Below are 21,151 nucleotides of genomic sequence, written 5' to 3'. Positions count from 1 at the left end.
CCTGCTAACGAAAGCTTAATTGGAGGGCTGTAGCGACGAGAAACAAGCAAGATATACGATAGTACTAGTATGGATGTGTGCTTTGACGGCGGGAGCGTCGTGTTTAGTGTGGGCGGAGCGAAGTGTAGTTGTTGCCGTTGCAGATGTGGAGGGTGGAGAAAAGTCGGCGCCGGTCGGGCGGAATCAAAATGTTATCGTCCTTCTCTCATCCATCTCTGCACTACTCCACTACACACACCATGCTCCGCGCCTCGACATCCCGCCTGCCCCTCCTCGCGCGCGGCTTCGCGCAGGCCGCCGCCGCTGCCCCCGCCGCGGAACACGCCGCCCCCGCCACCCGCCCACGGACACTGGGATATCTCGTTGAGAGGAGCACACAGGGCAACCTGCCCGTGTATTCCGAGTACCGCAATGCGCGGAGCAACCGGCTCACGGTTGTGCGCAAGGTTTCGGGGGATGTTGGGGTGAGTTTGCGCGAAGGGGAAGGGAGGGAGGAGGGGGGTGGGGGGTTGGGGGCAGCGAGGAAAGAGGAGAGGAAAGTCGAGGGCGCGGAAGGGATCATCGAAGTCGAGGCAGGATCGGAGTGAAGGCGATGAGCAGAGGGCGGAGGGTGTTCGGACACGATGGGGGACGGAACGACGAGAGGCGCAGAGAAAGAGGGACGAGACGAGACGAGAGGAGTCGAGATGAGGAGAAACCGCCACCGTCAACAGCCCTAATCCCAGGCCCTCCGCAACGACATCGCGCAGTACCTTGCCGACGGGCACATTGACCCCCTCCGGGCGCCGCCCAAGGTCTACATCCGCCCCACGTCGGGGCACGTCGAGATCAAGGGCCACTGGGTCGAGGAGATCAAGGAGTGGCTCGCCATGCGCGGCTTTTAGAGATGGCATTGTATACGTTTGCGGGGTGATGGGGGAAACTGTGCTCACGCTGTCGTCGTTGCGGACGCAACGGGGAGGAGGGCGCTCGAGGCGCCGCATGTCGTCTTGGCTCACACATCTCATACATCTCAACTCATCTCACTCACTGCGCCGGCTATCCAACACTGCGTGACGTACAGCGGCTTCTCGAGACCATGTCGTCGCACCTCACCTCAGCGCCCTAGGCATCGTCATCCCAGCCCTCCTCCCCTCATCATACATTCCCACTACCTCAACTTTCCCACCTCATCTTTCTTTTCCCTCGCACCATGTCCCGCCGCAGCTCAGTCGCAGAAAGCACGCTCAGCAGAATTAACTGGGGCTCCGTCCCGCCGCCGCTGATGCCGCCCTCCGCCAAGACGCCCGAGAACCCTCTGCGCCGCCTCTCCATGGCGGCCTCCGAGCTCCCAGCGCGCGCCCCGGACTCGCCGGAGCGGCGGCAGCGCCGCGAAAGCCTGGCGGCGCTGTACCCGCCTACGCCGGAAGGCGTGATCGCGCTCGCGCGCGACGCAGCGTCGAACCACTCGTGCGCGCCCCCGCCGCCCCGCTAACCCAGCTCGTACTGGACGAACGTGTACCTCCTCCTCATCCTGCCGCCGGTGCTGGCGTTCGCGCTTGCGCGCCGCGCCGGCGCGGCCGCCGCCGCCCACGCGGCGTCGACGTACGCCCTCCTCACCCAAGACCCCAGCGACCCCGAGTACACGCAAGCCGGGGCGGTGCAGATCGCCGCGCATCTCCTCCTCGTCCCTGTGCTCATCGCGACGCTGTATCTCGCCCGCGACCACCCGCTCGTCGAGTACGCGGCCAGCGCTTTGCTCGGGATCACGGTCGTCGCGCTCCTGCCGATGCGCCCGCTCGCCGGCGTCATCCGCACGATGGGGCGCGCGCGCGCCCGCACTGCCGCACACGTCGGCGCACACGTCGAAATCTACGTCCTCCTGGCTACCGTTCTCGGCATCGCGCTCGGCTTGTATGCGCTCATCGACTACATCAACGATGAGATACAGTACGAGCACTTTGCGCGCGAGGGCGCCGGACAGATCCAGAGCGAGCTCGCGCAGCAGGTCGTGGCGCTCCGCGCTGAGCTGGCTGCACTCAAGGCGGCGGCGAAGGCGACGGCGAACGCCGCGTAACGGTGCGAGTCGAAGGTACCCGTTCTCCCCCATCGCCCTTCCCAGCTCCGGCCCTCAGTCAAATGCCTGTAGGCGGGATGTACAGCCTCACCACGCACTCCTAGGCGACTGAATTGGGCACGCACGCCTTATCTGACTTAGAGATAAAGGCGGCCGTATCTAACAGCCGCGCGGCTCTGCGGGAGCGCGATGTCTTACCCGACCCGCTCATATGCGTTGATTAATCGTGTGGCTCTCACAGCACTGACCTGCTGAGCATATCGTGTACACTGCTCCGATCGAGTGGAACCGGCCGCGAAGAGGTTGATGAGATGGGGCCGAGTGAAAGAGATGATGCAACCCAGCTATCTGCTGCGCTCTTTTAACGCCCGAAGAGGGGTCAGAATGACATGGGACGACGCGCCCGGTGGGGTGTGAGAAGTGGAGAAGTGCCAAAGTCAAGGAAGGGAGAGCCTGAGAGCCTGACAGACTGTACTCGTAAGCTCAGCAGACGAGAAGTTCTCAGAACTCTTCAGTCACACCTGCGCGGAGAACTCATATCCCCTAGCCAGTCCACTGTGAGACACGACATCGGCATCGGCATCGACAGCGGTCGAGAAAATACCATCCCGCTGTAGGTAAGCTTCTGTTCTGCCCCTTACTATGGCTGTTGGGCGGCCAAGAATGCCGGATCCGAGGCTGTGTGGCGCGAAGGCGCCTTTCAAGTGGTTCCGCACCGGCAGGGAATCATCCCAGGAGGGTATCAGCATGGAGTTCTCAGGACTGTGGGATCCATACGCATAAGGCCGGAATTCGACATTCGGTCAGTAGCCCTAAGATGGGACTATCCCCCAAGAGCAACTCTCCTGTTCGCTCTCGTAGCGTCTGTCCCTCTCGCCCTATACGAAATTTACTCAACCCTGTTCCGCACGCGGGTACGCAATCAGCTAACACGCTCTTATATACGGTATGTGTCTGCTCGTTGAGCGGGTGGGTCCCTTGTACAATTCAGAGCCTCCTTACTTTACGTGGTGGCTGCTCGCACTGGCAAGTAATAGATTGACACCCTTAGGGCAGCACGGAAACTTCTCAGTGCTGTAGCAGGTTGACGAGGATACACGCTCCAAACCGTCTGAAGAGATGACTGGACTACACCACGTCAGAGCCCGGACAAAGCCGACTACAATAAAGGTACTGACCGCTCTGAAGGAACAGCGATACGCATGTATGTTATCATGCGTGTTGCGCAGCGTGCATCCAAAATCGCCAACGCCTTCATACAGCGAGAGCAATGAACCGTCGCCTTTGGGTGACACTCTTGGGGTCAGGCACCTACTGTACATCGTCGCACCCATCGCTCGCTCACCACCCATGCGCCTCAGCTCGCCAAGCGGCTGATATCGATTGAACAGTACAGGTACCTTTATGCCATATGCCAATGTTGGCAGCCCAGAAGGTCGCGTGGGCATTGAGTTCCAACACCTCCGATCCACCGTGATGGTCGTTCCAGTGGTGAAACAAGGTTCCTGTACGTGTACCTTCGACGCGTCAGACTCGACCTCCACATCTGAGAGGAGACGCGTGCAGTTGGTGTTAGCTGACGGATGCATGAGTATTGGTGCAGCAGTCTAACACTACAGTATCACATGCTTCATTTGTCACCCAGGCAACGGCTTCAGTGCCTGCGTTGACATTGTACAGGAAGATCAGACCTCGCGAATGGGGCGGACACGAAAGGGGGGCGCCGTTCGATGCTCCATGAGGACATTCCTGCCAGCCGAACGCATAGAGCGCAGGCCACTACCTGCCGTACTTGGGCATGTCAGCTTGAGCAACAGCGCGAGCTCTCGCGGATGTCGTAGTAGACAGAGGAGTAGATTGCCTCGTAGAGAAGAACCCCGAAGGCCAAGCTTGCCACGCGAAGGCCCACCCGTATTCACCTGATGATCCGAGTTGTGAAGCGGACGGAGGGTCATGCGCAACAAGGCGATAAAGAAGAGTGAATGGAAGATCGCATTGGTGAGGATGCTAGAAACGTCGTGTATGGGCGTTTCTGGAAGCCAGCGAGGCTAACGTCCAGCAGGGTGTCTGGACACTTATTACTCACATTGTCGTGTCGAAAGTGAACCGGAAAGAAGGCAAGTGTAACGTGACTCGGTCATGCGATGCTGTTGAAGCCGCTACCCCGTGTGAGACCCGGGTCATTCATCGCCCTAAAGCCATCCGTAACACGTTGTTCTCAACCAGCCTCGGCTACACTGAGAGGACCACTTTGAGAGTCGAGAGCAGAAGACACAAGTCGCTGATCAAGCGGAAAGGAAGGATAATCAAAGATCGAGCTACTTGAACAATTCTGGACGTTTGAAACACCTTCGCGCGTGAATGCGTTCTCTCCGAAGGCCTTACTCCGTAGTTTTCGACCTCGTTGAATGCAAACCCCAGTGAGACCCCAGTGAGACACCGTTGAGCAGCACAATCATACCAAGACGCGTCTCTCGGCGATTATCCCTCCGCGAAGTTGGGCTACTGTGACCTCAGACCTCAAGGTGCTTGATGGTAGAACGAGGAGCTGTGCGCTTGCCGTAAACTGATCTCGACGCCTGTGTGGCACTTGCGCTCGCCTCCTTCTCATTCCTTCACCCGCAGACCTCCCATTCCTTTAAGCGCCTTCATGGTACCACAGATTCCGTTGGAGGATTACGATGAGCTCGAAGTGCTCGACACCCTTGATGGCCCTTTCGGCACCTCGGGAAGAGCGTCAAAGCCCGACTTGCTCAGGAAAGTGCACCTAAGGTACAAGCATGACCGCCAGAACCGAGGTGCGCCAAGACTCGAGACCGAAGTGATCGACTGGGTGAATGTGAGGTAACTCGAGAATTTGCCATACTTAGCTAGTGTCACCGCATCAAGGGAGCTGAAAGTGAGGGCTGAGACCGCAAAGATACCCGGGGAGTGTCCAGACGAAGCTGGTACAACTGGAATGCGAAGTACACTCAACCGACGTGAGCTCCGGAATGCGCGGAGATGGCTCGGAGCTCAGTTCCTCCCGAAAGTCGCATCGCGGAACACGAGAAGCAGTCGGCACAGATAGCACACCCGAACGCGGATTTATGCTGCGACAACGTCAAGCAGCATTCAGGATGTGACCGCCAGAGTACCGTGTATTGTCACTCTGCTGACAACCATTAGGTGCAGTCATATGACCTGTTCTCGCCGCACATGCATCTGGACCAGCTGCTGCAAGGGAGTCACCTGAACGGACTGATGCCAGCGGTGCACCTATAGTATAGCGCCTTCGCTTTAGCAGCTCAAAGAGTTGGAGTGTCATGCTCAATAACAGGCATTTGTGGAGTGGCACGTTGTCACAACCAAACGTAAGCAACTAAGGAAATTAACTCAGGCATCATGTGACCCTCTTCCCGGATGTTTCACATGTCCGAGCCGCAATGACATGCCTCGATGGACTCGCACAGCTCGGTTTGGCTGAGCTGATTGTTTGTCTAAACTTCGCATACATAGGCAAGGCGCACACCGCTCCAGCGTCAGGCTGTTGCCAAGTCGAGAGTAGGGGCAATCTCCTTCGCAACAGCCGATAACAGTGCATTTAAAGTCCTATGGTCTTTGCCCTGAGCCTTGTTCTAGCGAAGGCCGCAGGTCTTTGGAAGGATATGAAGCTTACGGCCTCTGGGGCCCGCTTGGCGGGCTGGGCAGCGTGCCGTGCATGCTCATAGGCCTGGGCTGCCCCTCAGGAACGAACACCCACTGGCCGGACTGGTGCCCGGACGCAGGCGCGGATCCAGGCTGAGGCGCATATCCAGGCTGGGGGGCGTATCCGGGCTGAGTTGGGAAGCTGGGCTGAGTCGGATAGCCGGGCTGGGGTGCGTACGCAGATTGAGCGAATCCACCTGGCGGAGGAGGAGCATATCCGCCTGGAGGAGGGGTCGCATACCCGGCCTGGGCGGGATACCCAGGCTGCGTGACGTCTGGCTGGGGGTATGCAGGATACACGGCGTTCGGCTGGGCGGGCATCTGGGTGGTGGGAGCGCTGTATGGCAGCACAGTGGGTGTGGAAACCCCGGTGGTGAGGCCAGGGGTAGAGGCCGTGTCGGTCCACTTGGGCGGTGGGGGCGGTGGGATGGTGCCTTGCATGGCAGATTCCGGCATGGCGAAGCGGCTTCGCCATCCCGCAGGAGTGTTGTGGTGCACTTTGGTATAGATGGCCTCAAAGAGCATAATCACAATTGCGAGGCAAGCCACGGACAAAGGAATTATCGCGAAGTACATCATCCTGATCGGACCCCTCACCTTAACCACGGCCAATGTTGATAATGAGACTGCGGACAGGAGGAGGGCGGAGACAGACAACGTGATAACGGTCGTGCGGACAGCGATAGCCCGCAATGCCGGGTTGAGATGGGATCCAAGGAGACTGGGTCAGGCGGCACACAGGATAGACTTACTAAGCTAAGACGAAACCGTAGATGAGAAACTGGACAAGTGTAAGGATCAAGCCGATGATGCCAAGGTTGAGTAAAAGGGTTAATCCTCTATTGTGCCAATTGAACATCGCATCTTGGAATGAGCGGGATCCACAAGGAAACTCACATAGGCAGTCGGAAAAGCCGTAGAAGCTTCCTCCAAGAGTTAACAGGCCCAAAAGGACGTACAGGACAACCTGGGCTGTGCGGGCAGGCGGTCGGGGCGCGACAATCGGACCAGGAGCTGCTGCAGGGTTGTCCTCGGGAAACGTAGTCTTCCACCCCAAACCGTAGGAGACAGTATACACCACGAGGAAAATGACCACGGAGAATATCTGAAGTGAGATGTGGTGCTAGTCGCCTGCTTACGAGGACAGCCTTTGCATAGCTGACGTTTGCTGCAAGCCTGCTGTCAGTCGATTTGGGAGGTGGAGGTGACATACTCCCATACCGTAACGTAGTTTATGGCAGCCTCTACCAACGATGCCACGACAGCGGTTGCGAGGCCCAGAGCTTCCACTCTCGTGGTAATGGATTTCTGTCGGTGCTTGCGGAGCAGGAGGGCGCCAACGAAAAGGAGGATGAGGATGTCGATGGCGAGGCCCACAGGCGCTGGCCATTTTACCTCAATCAAGAAGACATCATCCCCAATGAGTTGTCCGCGTGCGAGCACCTTTCGTCCCCGACGTCCGCCGCCGCCACCGCCGCCGCCACCGAAGCTAAAGGATGGGGATGTGCTCCTTATGTTCTGAATGTTGATGCCGAAGGTCACAAGGTTGAAAACGAAAATGGCCCACAGCAGGAGAATTTCGGCTAGGCGTGCCCGGCGATGGGGGCCGGCTTGAGACATGCTGGTTGAACAAGTGGGAGGAGGAGTGGCCGCTCAGTTCAACCGAAGCACTCCCTTTAATATGCTTCAGCGCATCCCGCTCCCTCCCCACAACAACAGGACGAATGCTGTGTCCTACGTCTCGTGTCGCCCACTCGAGGCCAGCATGCTTGATTTCAGGTACAGTAAAGCTTGTGAAGGCCGCGATCCGTCTAAAACGCATTAACCCTCCTGTCGTCAGGAAACCCGGGAAACTAAACTCGTGACGTTACGAAACACCGCCACATTCGCCGAGGGGAGCAGGGACAGCCTGGGTTGTCGTGCCTTGGACCTCAAAGCGTGGGAGCGTCAAGCGTGCCGGTAGTGGTTATGGACAGGGGCCTCATGCCAAGCATCAGTATGGTTACGGCGTAAAACGGTTAGGTTGGTCATGCACTGGCGGCGGTGCATTGTCCTTGCGCACATGACGGGCGAGGGGTATCATTCACCGATCCATTACATGCATGTTAGGCTGGACACCGCCTTCGGCCTTCGCAGACGCTTTCCGATCGGCCGACCAGTCTGCTGGAGTATCACTACATCGGCCGACCAGTTCGCTGGATATCACCACGGCTGGCACGCTGGCAGCGTCGACTTCACGCCTCGTTATATCAGTCGGTAGATTAAATGACTCTTAATGCGGCATTAGCTGGTTGATCATTCGGTCGTGGGTTCGAGCCCCACACGAGGCTAGTTTTTGGTTAGGACTGTCTCGGATGTGAATTGCACATCTTCAGCCCTGCAGCCTGCGCCCGTGGCTTTGAACTTGTCCTGCGTTGGCGAAAGAGCGACAGACCCGTGGAGGATGTTAGTGGCAGGATATGCGGCGGAATGGGCCTTATGTTGCACTGTCTTTGATGTATCCGGCCCGATGGAACGTCCTTCATCAGAACGAGGACGCAACCCGATGTCAACTCCAACTTACCATATTTCCCATTAGTGGGCGCCCCATTGTGCGGCGTCCGCTCACATCTGTGTCGTCTGTCCTCGATACCCCGAGGCCGTGAACGTCACCTTCGCCATGCTATCGGCGCCCACACTGGTGCCATAGCCGCCTTCTCCGAGTTCTGTGCGTCACTGTCCTCACCTATCTGCGCCTTACCCCCCCCCCCCCCCCCCCCCCCCCCCTCTGGTACTTCGCCTCTACGTGCGTGAGCGCCACCTGCCTCCGCGAGAAGATAGCACACACTCCGCAGCGACGCGCGCCGACGTCAGGCCTCCAACGCTGCAGGGCGCGCTCGTCACCGCAACTGCGACGTTACATCTCGCCTCTCCATCGCACCATTCATGTTCTCTCTCACCTTCAGCATGGTCCTCAACTCGCGCACGCCCACCACACCAATGCCCGCACGCACCCCGCCTCCTGCCAACGCAAGCGACGCCGACACGGACGTCACCGACGCCGCCACCGTCGTGCCAGTCTTTGCGCGCGGCAGCGTCTCGACGCAGCTGCAAGACTGGCTTGCGGCGCGCTCGCTCGCCATCTCCCTGCCGCACCGCACGCCCGTCGACCCCAAGACAGTGGAACAGCCCGCGCGCCGCAAGACCAAGCCCAAGCCCAAGCCCAAGACGACGTACGACCCCGCGTCCCCGTCCGACGTCATCAACTTCAGCCTGGACGCGACGGAGCGTCTCTCGTGCGTCCCCCGCGTCACGCTAACGCCAGCTGGACGTCGCTCCTCGTCGTGCTCCTCATCCTCCCCTCGGCGCTGGTGTACGCCGTCTTCCTCCGCCTCATCAGCACCGCCGCGTGGCTCACCGCGGCGCTGTGGACGCCCCTCTCCGAGTTCTGGTACGCCCTTCTCTCCTATCCGTCCGACACGGCGCAGCGGCGCGCATACCTCCTCCGCGCGGCTGCGCGCACCACCCTCATCCTGCGCGCGTGGCTCTTCCTCGCCTCCCGCTTCGGCTTCGGCTTCGGCTTCGGCTTTCTCCCCGTCCCCGCCTGGCGCCTCACCCCGACGTTTACGTGGGCATCGCTCGCCCTCGCGCTCGCCCTCGCGATCTGCCCCATTGCCGCCCTCGCGGCGCTCGTCGCCGCAATCCTCGCCCCGATAAAAGTCATTGGGCACCACCTGTGGCGGTACGGCCCTGCGTACGTCTTCCTCGTGATGGTCGCCGCGAACGGGTACGGCGTATATCTCCTCGTGCGGTACGTCAATGCACACGAGGCGCCGCGCGGCCCCAAGCAGGTCATGCGCGAACTGGAGGGGCTGCGGGCCGAGCTCGAGGGGCTGCGCAAGGCGGGGAATGCGTGAGGTAGCGTGTATGAAAACCCGATATGTTATTTTCCGGGCAAGTCAGTGCCGAAGTCAGGTCTGGACGAGAGCGTCAGCGTCGTTTAGCTGACCTTGGATGTTGGTCGCTGAGGCCGTGACGCTGGGGCGCATGACGGCTTGGAGGTCGTTGATTAGTGCCACATGGTGTCGTCGCTCGTGCCATCACGACGCCTCGATGTCAAACTTGTACAAACGACGTCGGCTTTGTCGATGGCGCTGAGAAAGCCAGGGTGAGTCTGCGCTGTACGCAAACTGTGTCCGCCGTACGCGGCCGCCATTCGATGACGTACATTTCGCATTAATCGCCCTTGGTCATCCCAGATCCGATCACCCCACTATGACCCTCCCAAAACCTACTCCTCGTCGCTGGCCTGCACACGGCGCGCTCTGGTGCGCGACGCCGGCTTGTCCTTTGACGCCGGCTTGTCCTTGGACGCTGGCGCCTTTCTCGAACTCGGCTTGTCCTTGGACGCGGGCTCCTTCTTCTCCTTGGACACAGGCGCCTTCTTCTCCTTGGGCGCCGGCGCCTTATCCTTGGGCGCCGGCGCCTTGTCCTTGGACGCAGGTGCCTTCTTGCTCGCCGGCTTGTCCTTGGACGCGGCCTTCTTCACTGCGGGCTTCCTCTTCGCCTGCGCGTTAGACACTCGCGTGCTTGTCGCCATCTCACCTTGGGCTTCTCGTCCTCGCTCTCCTCGTCCTCGTCTTCAGACTCCTGCTTGCGCTTGCGCCCCTTTGGCTTCGGCTTTTCCTCCTCGCTGAGCGAGAGCTCGGCTTCGCTCTCCTCCTCCGTCATCTCCGGCTCGGACTCGGACGGCGTGTCCGCCTTCTTCTGTTATTAGCTAGTCCCGCCCAGGTCTCACTTTAGACTTCTTGGCTGGCGCCTTCTTCGCAGCGGCCTTCTTCGCCGGCTTCTTGGGCGAGTCCCCGTCGCTGTCCGCCGCCTTCTTCGCCGGCGCCTTCTTCTTAGCGGCGGCTTTCTTGAGCGCGGCCTTCTTCGGCGACCCGTCCTCGTCGTCCTCGCCATCGTCTTCCCCCTTCTTCGCCGACTCGGGTATGTCGCTCGGGTCTACGTGACCCGTCTTCCATGCCTCGATGATCTTCTCTTGGAATGCCTCGCTGAGGTCAGCGCCGGTGGGGGAAGGTGACGCACGGGAGCTCGTCAAAGCCGTCCAGCTCGGATGCCTCGTCGTAGTCCTCCTTCAGGTGGTTGATGACCTTCTCCGAGGTGCCTATGGTTAGCAGTGGCGGAGGTTGGGTCGGAGTAGTCGTCGCGCGATGGTGGAGCTGCGAGCGACTGCGCACAACATGTTCTCATAAGCAGTCTCTCCTTCCCTTATGCCTCCATTAGATTTGCCAGCCTCGCCAAGCCCCATTTGAACAACCTTGACTCCTCACCCACCCACCGTGGCCTCATCACCTCAAAACCCGATGAGCACACTCACATCCCCAGTGGCGCCACTTGAAGGACCCGCGGTCTTGGAACGCGACCCACACGCCGAGGCGCAGTTCGCCCTTGGCAATCTTGGTACCATGACACGGCTTGGGGCCGTTGCATCCTGCGCGGGCGGAGGGAGCAACCTCTACGCGGTATCCGGACATGATTGCGAGGTGAGTAGTGAGTAGTAGTAGTGGTTTGTTGTTGGGAGAGTGAGTGGCGTCGAGGCGGCGGTGGGGAATTAGGGATGGAATGGATGATTGGATTGTCTCGGCTGGGACGCAGGGCATCACGTCAATAATGACGTCGAATTTGGTGGAATTCAATCTCACTGCGGGGCAACGCTTTTGATAAGCCACTTCGAAACGGAAGGCACGCTCGCTGTCTATTATTGGGGGAGCTCTCCACTTACGCAGTCCCCGACGCCGGCGACAACCGACCCGACTCCCAACCAGTGAGGGATATCGTCGTCCGCGTGCCCGTCGGCGGGTGCGTCGTGCAAAACTTGTCACGCAGCTCGTCGAGGTCGTTCAGCAGCGGCCACTCGTTCGGCGTGATGCATGATGCATGAGGACGCTGGGACGCTGCGAGGCCGAGACTGAGTTGTGTCTCGAGGCCGATCGGAGGCGTCGCGAGGGAAATCAAAGAGACGCGTCGCATCACTGACTCGTCGCCGCCACCCACTAGCCTTTGTCTCACACATGCTCTCTTGATCTCTTGCCCATCACCCACCGTCTTTCCGTCGTCTCATAAACCGTTGTCACTGCCAGCTGCCACCGTCGCCCCGACTGTCACCGACAACAGCCCACCTCTATCGGCATTGAGAAAGGGGTAAAATATATAGCGGAGCGCGGAGGGAGCGCTGCGCCATCCAGGGTCATTGCTGCGGTCGATCTCGGTACCTCCCCTGTAACAGCCCGTCCAATCCTTGAGTAACCTGACAGTCCACGTGCGGCAAGTGGTGAATCCCACCAACACACAGCTGCTCATCATCATCATCGTCTTGCTCGCACATAACAACAACGTCTTCCTCTCTCTCTTTCTCTCGCCACACTCGTCACTCCCTCGCCGTTATCCCCCGACCTCAACTGGCACCTTGACATTCGTTGCGAGGTCTTGTACGCACACTCTCCCTACCCCCTAACCCCCCCCTCCATTGGCTTGTGACCATGCCAGACAAGGACAAGGAGTCAACAGGCACCTCGCCCCCGCCGGCCCCGCCGCCGCCCTCTTCAAGTCTGACCGCTAGTGGACGACTCGGACAACAAGCGCAGGGCAGCGCCCAGTCTTCTGCTGCCGCTGCTGGTCCTGCATCATCCCCCACTCCCACGATCCGCCCTCCCGCAAGAGTCCAGCCACCTTCCCCCTTGGGTCTCTCCGGCATGCCTCCTCACACTTTCTCTGCTACCACTCCGCAGAGATCTTTGGGTCGAGGACGGCCTAGACCACCTACAAACTTTGTGAGCTCTTCATCTTCTGCGCTGTGACTCCGTATTCTAACCAGCAGGGAATCGGTGGCATCAGCACGCCCCAGACTCCCCTCTCCCCCTCTCCAGATCCTCCGGGTATGCCCATCCCCCGTCGCCACCGTGGCTCAAACGCTTCCAGTGTGACCGATGAAGAGGACCACGCCACCCCGCGCAACACCGGTTACTTCCCGCAGATGCCAGAGTCACGCCGCGTGAGCGAGGTGCGTGGGCTTCCCTCGGGCGCCCAGTCACCCCTTCCTCCGACCGCTGGCTCCATAGGCCAGGGACGTGCACCGCGTCCCAAACTCACCACAACCGCACCTGCTTCGGCAGCTCCTTCTCGCTCGGCGTCTCGCGTGCGTCTCCCCCAACTCAAGGACATGGACGATGACGAGGACGACGAACTGAACGTCACTGATCGCGGCGAAGAACTCATCCGCCGTCGTCAGAAGGAACGCAAGCGCGCCAAGCGCGAGCGCGAGCGTCGCGCCCTTGCCGAGATGGAGGTCGGCGAGGAGGATGAGGCCGGCGACAACCTCCCCGCTTCGGCGATGAGCGAGGGCAGCGTTCTCATGTCCCAGCCCGGCCAGAGCCCCGTGCGCGGGTACAACCAGAGCTCGAGCTCTTCGCGTCACCGGGCGGCGGGCGGCAGTCGGCTTGTTTCAGGGAGCGCCCTACTGTCTCCTCGTCCTGCTTCCGAAAGCGTCGAGCGCGAGCCCTCGTCGGCTGGCCGCCCACGTGCCGAGTCGGTACAGTCTCGCGCAGTCGATGACGATGAGAGTCGGGAGCGCCTTGCTGTGCCCCCCGTGGAGGTTGATGCCACGACAGACGGGTATCATTCCGATAGCGAGGGATCTGCTATGGACGACGACGAGGACTCGGACGACGCCAGCCCAGACGACGGTGAGGGCGTCACCGTCAAAGATCGCCAAGACGTGAGTGACCGTGCGAGGAAGGTGCTGATCCTTCTAGGCTATCAACATTGAGCACCCCTTCGGCCTGCCTATCTGGAAGCCCGCGCTGTACCGCAAGTCGCGCTCGGTGACTCGCAATGCCGAGGCGGCTTTGCACTCGGCACCAACGAGTGACAGCCACAATCTCCTTCTCGGGAACATCTTCTGGCTCGTTGCTTTCGGATGGTGGCTTGCACTCGTATGTCTCTTCGCTGCCATGCTTGTGAGCGGTGCGGAGGTGCTTGCGGGCGGCCGCGGCGGTTACGGTCGTTTGACTCGCGGCTTGGCCTGGTACATCTGGTGGCCCTTCGGCAAGTATGTCGAGGGAGAAGGAGCTCCACACGAGGACTCGAGCAGCAGCGACGAAGAGGTACACCACGATGAGGAGAACAACACAAGCAGCTACGGTGCGACGTCGTCGAGCAACACTCCCCGCCGTGCTCTCTCTGCCTCGACTTCCTCGTCTACTACAGTGCGCCAGACTGCGGCTTCGGCACTCGACATGCTTCCGGACGAGCCTCACACACCTCAAAACCAGGCTTCAATCTCAGCGCAGCAAGCAGGCCGCAAGCATGGCGTGTCTTTTGCGCCTGGCTGCAAGATTGGCACTCCTGACCTCGAGAACGTCCCGCTACTCGGCAAACCTCCCGCCACCGCGTGCTTCCGCAAGCATGTCAACAAGCGTGCAAAGTTCGCTGGCTCGCTTGTTTACTGGCCCGTGTTCTTCCTCATCATCGCTCCCACCATGCTCACTATCTGCATCATCTGCTGGTTCCTCGTCGTCACGATCCCCATGGCCAAGCTCAACTGGGAGCTTCTCGAGCTTCTATGGAATCGCCCGCTCGAGATCGGCTTCCGTCCGGCTCCTACAGTGCCGGTGTATGACCTGCCTCCTGCCTCCGACAACAGCGAGAACGGCAACGGCGATGTCTCGGACTCGCCCATTGGGTACACGCTCCGCCGTGTCCGCATCAACGCAGGCCAGGTCGCTCCTACTCCGGGCCCGGCGTCGACAGTCCTCCTGTGCGTTTACCGCGCTGTTGGTATCCAGTACTGCAAGTACACGGTCGGCGGTGTGAACATTATGTTCATCAACCTCATGCCGATCGTGTTCTTCGCGATTATTGATGGGCTGATCATCTTGCCGGCGGTGGAGCATCGCCACGAACATCACCAGAGCGTACCCAAATGGCTCGACTTCATTGCCAACCCTGCACTCGTCTTCCTCCTGGGTCTTGCCTCTGTTATCCCACTATCGTACTTCATTGGTATGGCTGTCGCTTCGATTTCCGCGCAGTCCTCAATCGGCATGGGCGCGGTCATCAATGCGACATTCGGCTCCATCATCGAGATCGTGCTGTACGGCATTGCTCTCACGCAGGGCAAAGGAAGATTGGTAGAGGGCTCAATCGTCGGGTCCATTCTCGCCGGTGTGCTTCTCATGCCTGGCATGTCGATGTGCTCTGGCGCCTTGAAGCGCAAGGAGCAGAAGTTCAACGCCAAGTCAGCTGGTGTCACGTCGACCATGCTTATCATGGCGATCATTGGCGTGTTGACGCCCACGATGTTCTATCAGTCGTATGGCAACTTCCAGCTCCGCTGCGAAGGTTGCCCTCAGCCTGACGATGGTGGCGTGCTGAACCCCGGCGACTCGTGGCGCTGCGATCGCTGCTGGTACCAGCACCCCGCGCCGGAGTCGGACCCATTCTACCAGAGCAACGTCAAGATTCTCATGTACATTTGCGCGGGCATCCTTTTGCTCGTACGTTTCAGACATGAGTAGGAGCGACGCTAACGTCAGTCATACTTGATCGGCCTATGGTTCTCCTTGCGCACACACGCGTCCCAGATCTGGCAGAACCCACAGCAGCTGATGCAGAAGGAGGCTGAGCAGCTGCAAATCCCTCGCGCGCACCTTGCGCGTATCACGCCGGCTAACCTCAACAACCCGATCCTGCCAGTTCACAGCAAGCCCGAGTCTATCCGCGACGGCGTATCGCCCATGAGGCCGATGACTATGTCGATTGCGCAGTCATCATCCCACGCGAAGAACGCAGCGCCTCATCGCCCCGACGCCTCGCCGCGCCCTGGAACCTCTCCGGTGAAGTACGGGGCGCAAGCGTCGCCGCGCCAACCTCTGCGCCCGGAGTTGGGCGAGCAGGCCGGTGGACAAGCACAGACCGTGCACACCGGGTACACGCCTTATCTGCAGGCGCTAGAGCAGAACCGCAACATGGACCCGATGGCGCTCGGCCCCCAGTTGACGTCCGAGGATTTCCGTCGCGCGGTGCGCACGCTTGCAGCCGTTACCGAACTACAGCGGAAGGGAGAGGCCCACCCGCACATGGAGGAGGCAGGCGGGCACGAAGCACCGTCATGGACTCGTGGGATGTCCGCTGCTGTTCTGCTGGGCTGTACGCTGCTGTACGCTGCGATTGCCGAGGTGCTCGTAGACGTGGTTGACGTCGTGCTGGCCGGCTCGGGTGTGGACGAGAAGTTCCTCGGCCTCACGCTCTTTGCCCTCGTGCCCAACACGACCGAGTTCATGAACGCGATGTCGTTCGCGATGAACGGCAACATTGCGCTGTCGATGGAGATTGGCTCGGCCTACGCGCTCCAGGTCTGTCTTCTGCAAATTCCCGCCATGGTCGCGTTCTCGGCGTGGTACTCTCCAAAGGAGTTCGGCGATGTCGTGGACACGTTTACGTGAGTTGATCGCGGCGAAGCACGCTATGCAATCTAGCTGACCCCAGTCTCATCTTCCCGCGCTGGGACGTCATCGCCATCATCCTCGGCATCTTCCTGCTCACGTACACGTACATCGAAGCACGGTCCAACTACCACCGCGGCTCAATTTTGGTGCTTTCGTGAGTGCTGTTTGTTGACACCCACTGATACCAGGTACTGCGTCCTCATGCTCGGCTTCTACTTTGCTCCTGTGCGGGACAACGAGGACGAGGGCATTATTGTGGGCGGGCCGTGGGCTACGGCCGCCGGCAGCGTGGCCGACACCATGGCGGTGGCCATCACCAAGTTGTGGGCATAGGAGGGGGCGGAGCGTCCCAAGACGCACAGACTCGGCGACTTTAGTCGATTGTGCATCCTGCCTAATAGCACTCATTCTGTCATCATTCTAGTCTTGTTATGAACTTGTATGTCGCGTCGGAGTATGGAGAGGGTTGAAGTGTCTTCTGGGATGGGGTTCGCGAGAGGTGGTCTGACAAGAGGTTGGGAGGTAATAACCGACAGCGGGACGTGCGAGGGCATGCATGGTATGTATCGGAGTCACCTAACAGTACCACATACCACAGAGTTCTCACTCGCTCGTGCTCAACATGTCAGTGGGTGGTGACAGCGACGACACACAATGCCGTGCAACTCTCCGCCAACATTCCGCGATCTGCGAGACAAACTCGCCAAACACCGACGTCATCTTGACCCGATCACCCGCCCAAGTTCCGGCCGGTACTATCTATGCACATGCATGTCTATACAAATCTGGGCGCGCCAGCGTTCGAGAACGGCTTATGCCATGTCGCCCGCTCGCGCGCCCCACCGCCTGCTTCCACATGCACTTGACTTCCGCAACTGGTCGCGATGTAGCGCGCCAGCTGGCTCCCTGTCTCCCGACGTCTTCCGAGTACCACTGTACCCCTCCCTCATGCTATGCCTTCCGCCTCGCTTCGCTCGCCTCACTTGGCCTCCCGCTCGCCCAGGCTGGCCGTAGGCCGGCCAAGGCTCGCTGATCCCTCGCCCCGCTCCGACTCACAGAGCCCTCGCTTCGCACGGGGCGCAAGACGCGCTCACTCGGTAAGGTTGTATATCTTCTGGATGTCCTTGAGGATCGCGGCAAAGTCGATCTTGAGGTCCTTGAGGTGGCCCGTGCGGAAGTCGAACACCCAGCCGTGCACAATAGGGTATCCGTTCTCGGCGTAGTTCTGCTGGAGGGCAGCGGTCTTGATGACGTTTCTGCACTGCTCAAGGACATTGAGCTCGACGAGGCGGTCGTAGCGCGCCGCGCTGTCGGTGATGCTGTCCAGCTCGGCCTCGTGGATGCGGTACACGTCGCGGATGTTACGCAGCCACGGGTTGAGGATGCCCAGGTCCTTGGCCGTCATGGCGGCCTGGACGCCGCCGCACCCGTAGTGGCCGCACACGATGACGTGCTTGACGTGGAGGTGGCGCACGGCGTAGTTGATCACGGACATGACGTTGAGATCGATGTTGTTGACGAGGTTGGCGATGTTGCGGTGGATGAACGCCTCGCCGGGCTGCATGCCCGTGATCGTCTCGGCGGGCATGCGCGAGTCGCTGCACCCGATCCAGAGGTACTCGGGGGTCTGGCCCGCCGAGAGCTTGGAGAAGAAGTGCGGGTCGCGCGCGATCTGCTCCTCGGCCCACTGGCGGTTCGCCGCGAAGATCCGGTCGTGGCTCTGCTCGAGGTAGTCGGCCATGGCGGGGGACGTGATGTCGCGTTTGAGAGAGGGCGTGGGGCTCTTGGGCTTGGGCGTGGTGCAGGACGAGTGCTGCCTGGCGAGGAGGGGAGAGCGGAGAGAGCGGAGAGAGCGGAGAGAGCGGAGAGAGCGAGGAGCCAGACGGAGCATTGGACGTGGGAGTTTTATCTCGACGGAGCAGAGCTGTGGGTGGTGGACCTGGTTGTTGGGGCGGGAGTCTGGACGCTGCAAGCGTGGGGGGGATAAGAAAGAGTGGAGCGACAATTGGCCAAATTCCGCATTGGGCCCGAATGTCATTCGCTCCTCAAATCTGGTGACTACCCGACTCGCTGCGCTCGGCAGATCGGCACATCCCCGGCGTGGGGCGGCGTCGCCAGGGGCTCTCGGGAATGCTCGCTCCGTGCGCTCCGTGCGCTCCGTGCGCTCCGTGCGCTCCGTGCGCTCCGTGATCCGTCGACGTCAGCAGGAAATATTACAAGTTGAATACATGTAGATTGCGTATTATATGCGGTTATTATACCATCCGGAAATGCCCATGCTCAGCCTGAGCCTGCTACGCCCTACGCGCCCAGCTTGTCCCGCGTCGCGGCAGCGATCTGGGGTCAGCACAGACGATCGACAACGTACCATGTCGCGCACGGCCGGCGCGGCCTCGGCGTCGATCTCGAAGCTGCTCGCCTCGCTCCCGCTGCCGATTGTGTATGACGCGGAGCTCGGGAAGCGGAGGGAGGGCGATGGCGTGGAGAAGACCGGGGAAAGCTCTACGGTCGGCGGGGGCGGGGGAGGGGGCAGCATTGGGGTGTGCGCGAGGTCGGTGAGGACGTTCTGGATTTTCCAGAGGAGAGATGGCATGGTGGCGGGGTGGGGCGTGGTGGGTTGTGGGTTCGATAGATTGGCGGGAAGATGCGCGAGACGCTATTATAAAGAAACAGACAAGTATGTGTAAGAAGCAGATGTGAGAGATGCAGAGGTGACAAAGCTCCATCTCAGAGCACGACACGATCAAGTCCGGCGGCGACGATTATTGATTGACTCGGGCTCGGCGTCGCGGAGCAACCTCGGCCGCCGTCACACCTTTCGACGTCATGTGCCTGGCCCGACGGGACTTATCCGCTCCCCTCGTTGTTGAGGGGCGGATAGCCACGTGGCAGCCTTCACGTGGCAATACTCCCGCCGCGGAGTGTACTGCCCCACTCCTCCTTGGAACGTTCCTGGCCCGATTCCGGCGCGTGATCGACGGCCAAGTCGCGCTGGAACCTCCTCCTACAGCCTCCGATCCTCAACAACAACATCTGACTCTCCCTGCATTGCCTGCTCTGCTCCTGCTTCCCGACGCTCCTTGACCGACCCCAGCAACATGTCCCGCCTCGCCGTGATCCTCGCCGGCGCGGCCCTCCTCGTCGCCGTGCGCGCTGGTGCTGTAAGTCTGTGATGGTGGTGACGTACATCGAGGTGACGGGTCTGTTGTGAATAATGCGCGTTCGTGGTCAAGGATGGGCAAGGAAAACGCCGCATCCAGGACGGTCCGAGCAGCAGCTTGGCCCAAGCCCTCACCGCCGCCTACCCCGGAGTTGGAACTCACAAGCCATTGACTGACCCCAGGCACACGAGCACCACTCGGGCATGCAGCAGTTCTTCGACAAGCTCTTCCCCTTCGAGAGCCCGGCGTATAATTCGAGTGAGTCGGCATTGGCGCGGATGCCTCCAAGGTCGGGGAGGTTGAGGGTTGTTATGGGTGCCGCTGCGACAAGTTACCTCCGGCGGGGTAGTTCGACTGGGATGTGTCTCCATGCCGTCTATTGTTCGCGCAATGCGTCCTTCACACCTTTGCTCGCGCGCCCTGCCATCTGGGCACTCCGCTCGCAGACTTCGCCTTCCAAACTCTCTGCTTGCGCGCGCTCGTGCTCGCGCCTGCTTTTCCTCTATAGTGCCCTGCTTTGGGATTATCTTTGTCACCACGCCCTCCTTGACTGTCTTGTATCCATTTCAGCTGGCCCACTCGCATGCCGCCCCTCTCCTCATCCCTCCCTCCTGTCATATTCGCCGCCTTCACACCATTAATTCACTCACACCAGTCCTCGCAACCTTCTACATCTCCTCCGTCCCCAACTTCATCCTCCTCGCCGTACCCGCCGACCTCGAGCCCAGCAGCCTCAACACCATGATCGCCTTTGCGACAGGTGGACTGCTGGGCGACGTCTTCCTCCACCTCGTCCCCCACGCATTCTTCGGCGAGCACTCATCCGGGGCTGTTGTCGTCGACGAACGACGGAATATCGTGATCGGAGGCGCCATCTTCCTCGGCTTCGCCGCCTTTTTCGTCCTTGACAAGACTATGCGCGTGCTGAGCCACGTCTCTGGCGGCGACGGCGGCGGCCACTCGCACAGCCACGGGCACGGCCACAGCCACGGCGGCCACAACCACAGCCACGGCACCTCGAGCGCGATCGCCAAGTCGGGAGGCGAGTTGCGCAAGCGCAAGAATGGCGATACCGCCGAGATCACCGACGAGATTGAGGTGAAGGAGGAGAAGAAGCAGCCAAATGCCTCCCTCCGCCTGTCCGCCTACCTCAACCTCTTCGGCGACTTCACCCACAACATTACGGATGGTCTCGCTATGGCCGCCTCGTTCTACTCGTCTCCCGCTCTCGGCGCGGTCACGACGATCGCTACCTTCTGCCACGAGATCCCGCACGAAGTTGCTGACTACTCGATTCTCATCAAGTCTGGCTTCACTAAGTCACAGGCGATGGGGTCGCAGTTCTTCACGGCCGTCGGCGCGTTCGTCGGCACCTTCCTGGGCATCTGGATTGCCGAATCGGCGGGTGTCAGCGATGCCCACATCGTCAAGCCTGGCGAGGGGTTGTTCGGCACCACGGCAACTGGCGCCGAGCTCGTCATTCCCATGACAGCTGGCGGTGAGCTGCTGCGTTTATGATATGCTGACCACAGGCTTCCTCTACATCGCAAGTGTCAGCGTTATTCCCGAGCTGCTGGAAGAGTCGCGCAGCGCTAAGCAGGCACTGAAAGAATACGCTGCAATGGCATTCGGCGTGTTCTGCATGGTGAGTTTTGAGCATGAAACTGGCGGCTGACGTCACAGGCTGTGATCGCGTGGAACGAGTGACGCTGTGCCATAGATGATGAGATGATCTAGTCCAAAATTCGGTGATCGGGGTC

The 21,151-nt window shown here is 60.3% G+C and overlaps 9 protein-coding genes across 9 annotated transcripts; 4 read left to right on the top strand and 5 right to left on the bottom strand.

The window, feature by feature from the left end:
- Nucleotides 1–239: 239 nt before the first annotated feature.
- COLE_07431 (mitochondrial 54S ribosomal protein mL49) lies at nt 240–884 on the top strand (the record flags this gene model as incomplete). Its single annotated transcript, XM_018421903.2, has 2 exons — nt 240–464; nt 726–884. 2 exons carry the CDS (start codon nt 240–242, stop codon nt 882–884), a joined length of 384 nt encoding a protein of 127 aa, XP_018282082.1.
- Nucleotides 885–1,192: 308 nt separating this feature from the next.
- COLE_07430 (uncharacterized protein) lies at nt 1,193–2,056 on the top strand (the record flags this gene model as incomplete). The annotated part of the gene is made up of 2 exons (XM_018425098.1): nt 1,193–1,449; nt 1,480–2,056. The coding sequence occupies 2 exons, from the start codon at nt 1,193–1,195 to the stop codon at nt 2,054–2,056; spliced, it is 834 nt and encodes a 277-aa protein (XP_018282083.1).
- Nucleotides 2,057–5,710: 3,654 nt separating this feature from the next.
- Nucleotides 5,711–6,954, bottom strand: COLE_07429 (uncharacterized protein; the record flags this gene model as incomplete). Its single annotated transcript, XM_018419319.2, has 4 exons — nt 5,711–6,464; nt 6,496–6,607; nt 6,641–6,848; nt 6,883–6,954. The coding sequence occupies 4 exons, from the start codon at nt 6,952–6,954 to the stop codon at nt 5,711–5,713; spliced, it is 1,146 nt and encodes a 381-aa protein (XP_018282084.1).
- Nucleotides 6,955–10,013: 3,059 nt separating this feature from the next.
- Nucleotides 10,014–10,453, bottom strand: COLE_07428 (uncharacterized protein; the record flags this gene model as incomplete). The annotated part of the gene is made up of 3 exons (XM_065626544.1): nt 10,014–10,148; nt 10,194–10,289; nt 10,328–10,453. 3 exons carry the CDS (start codon nt 10,451–10,453, stop codon nt 10,014–10,016), a joined length of 357 nt encoding a protein of 118 aa, XP_065482161.1.
- Nucleotides 10,454–10,499: 46 nt separating this feature from the next.
- Nucleotides 10,500–11,259, bottom strand: COLE_07427 (uncharacterized protein; the record flags this gene model as incomplete). Its single annotated transcript, XM_018420162.1, has 3 exons — nt 10,500–10,776; nt 10,811–10,889; nt 11,097–11,259. 3 exons carry the CDS (start codon nt 11,257–11,259, stop codon nt 10,500–10,502), a joined length of 519 nt encoding a protein of 172 aa, XP_018282086.1.
- Nucleotides 11,260–12,264: 1,005 nt separating this feature from the next.
- On the top strand, nt 12,265–16,563 carry COLE_07426 (uncharacterized protein; the record flags this gene model as incomplete). Its single annotated transcript, XM_018421904.2, has 6 exons — nt 12,265–12,555; nt 12,603–13,499; nt 13,537–15,279; nt 15,319–16,223; nt 16,271–16,384; nt 16,419–16,563. The coding sequence occupies 6 exons, from the start codon at nt 12,265–12,267 to the stop codon at nt 16,561–16,563; spliced, it is 4,095 nt and encodes a 1,364-aa protein (XP_018282087.1).
- Nucleotides 16,564–17,320: 757 nt separating this feature from the next.
- COLE_07425 (uncharacterized protein) lies at nt 17,321–18,121 on the bottom strand (the record flags this gene model as incomplete). Its single annotated transcript, XM_018421905.2, has 1 exon — nt 17,321–18,121. The coding sequence occupies one exon, from the start codon at nt 18,119–18,121 to the stop codon at nt 17,321–17,323; it is 801 nt and encodes a 266-aa protein (XP_018282088.1).
- A 351-nt stretch (nt 18,122–18,472) lies between these two features.
- COLE_07424 (uncharacterized protein) lies at nt 18,473–18,823 on the bottom strand (the record flags this gene model as incomplete). Its single annotated transcript, XM_018421906.2, has 1 exon — nt 18,473–18,823. One exon carries the CDS (start codon nt 18,821–18,823, stop codon nt 18,473–18,475), a length of 351 nt encoding a protein of 116 aa, XP_018282089.1.
- Nucleotides 18,824–19,328: 505 nt separating this feature from the next.
- Nucleotides 19,329–21,098, top strand: COLE_07423 (uncharacterized protein; the record flags this gene model as incomplete). The annotated part of the gene is made up of 5 exons (XM_018421907.2): nt 19,329–19,391; nt 19,574–19,649; nt 20,047–20,889; nt 20,924–21,036; nt 21,075–21,098. 5 exons carry the CDS (start codon nt 19,329–19,331, stop codon nt 21,096–21,098), a joined length of 1,119 nt encoding a protein of 372 aa, XP_018282090.1.
- Between the last annotated feature and the right edge of the window lie 53 nt (nt 21,099–21,151).

Source organism: Cutaneotrichosporon oleaginosum (assembly GCF_008065305.1).
Source record: "Cutaneotrichosporon oleaginosum strain ATCC 20508 chromosome Unknown ATCC20508_contig07, whole genome shotgun sequence".
Lineage (NCBI taxonomy): Eukaryota > Fungi > Basidiomycota > Tremellomycetes > Trichosporonales > Trichosporonaceae > Cutaneotrichosporon > Cutaneotrichosporon oleaginosum.
The sequence above is the reverse complement of the archived record's forward strand: the minus strand, read 5'-3'. Positions and strand labels throughout refer to the sequence as shown.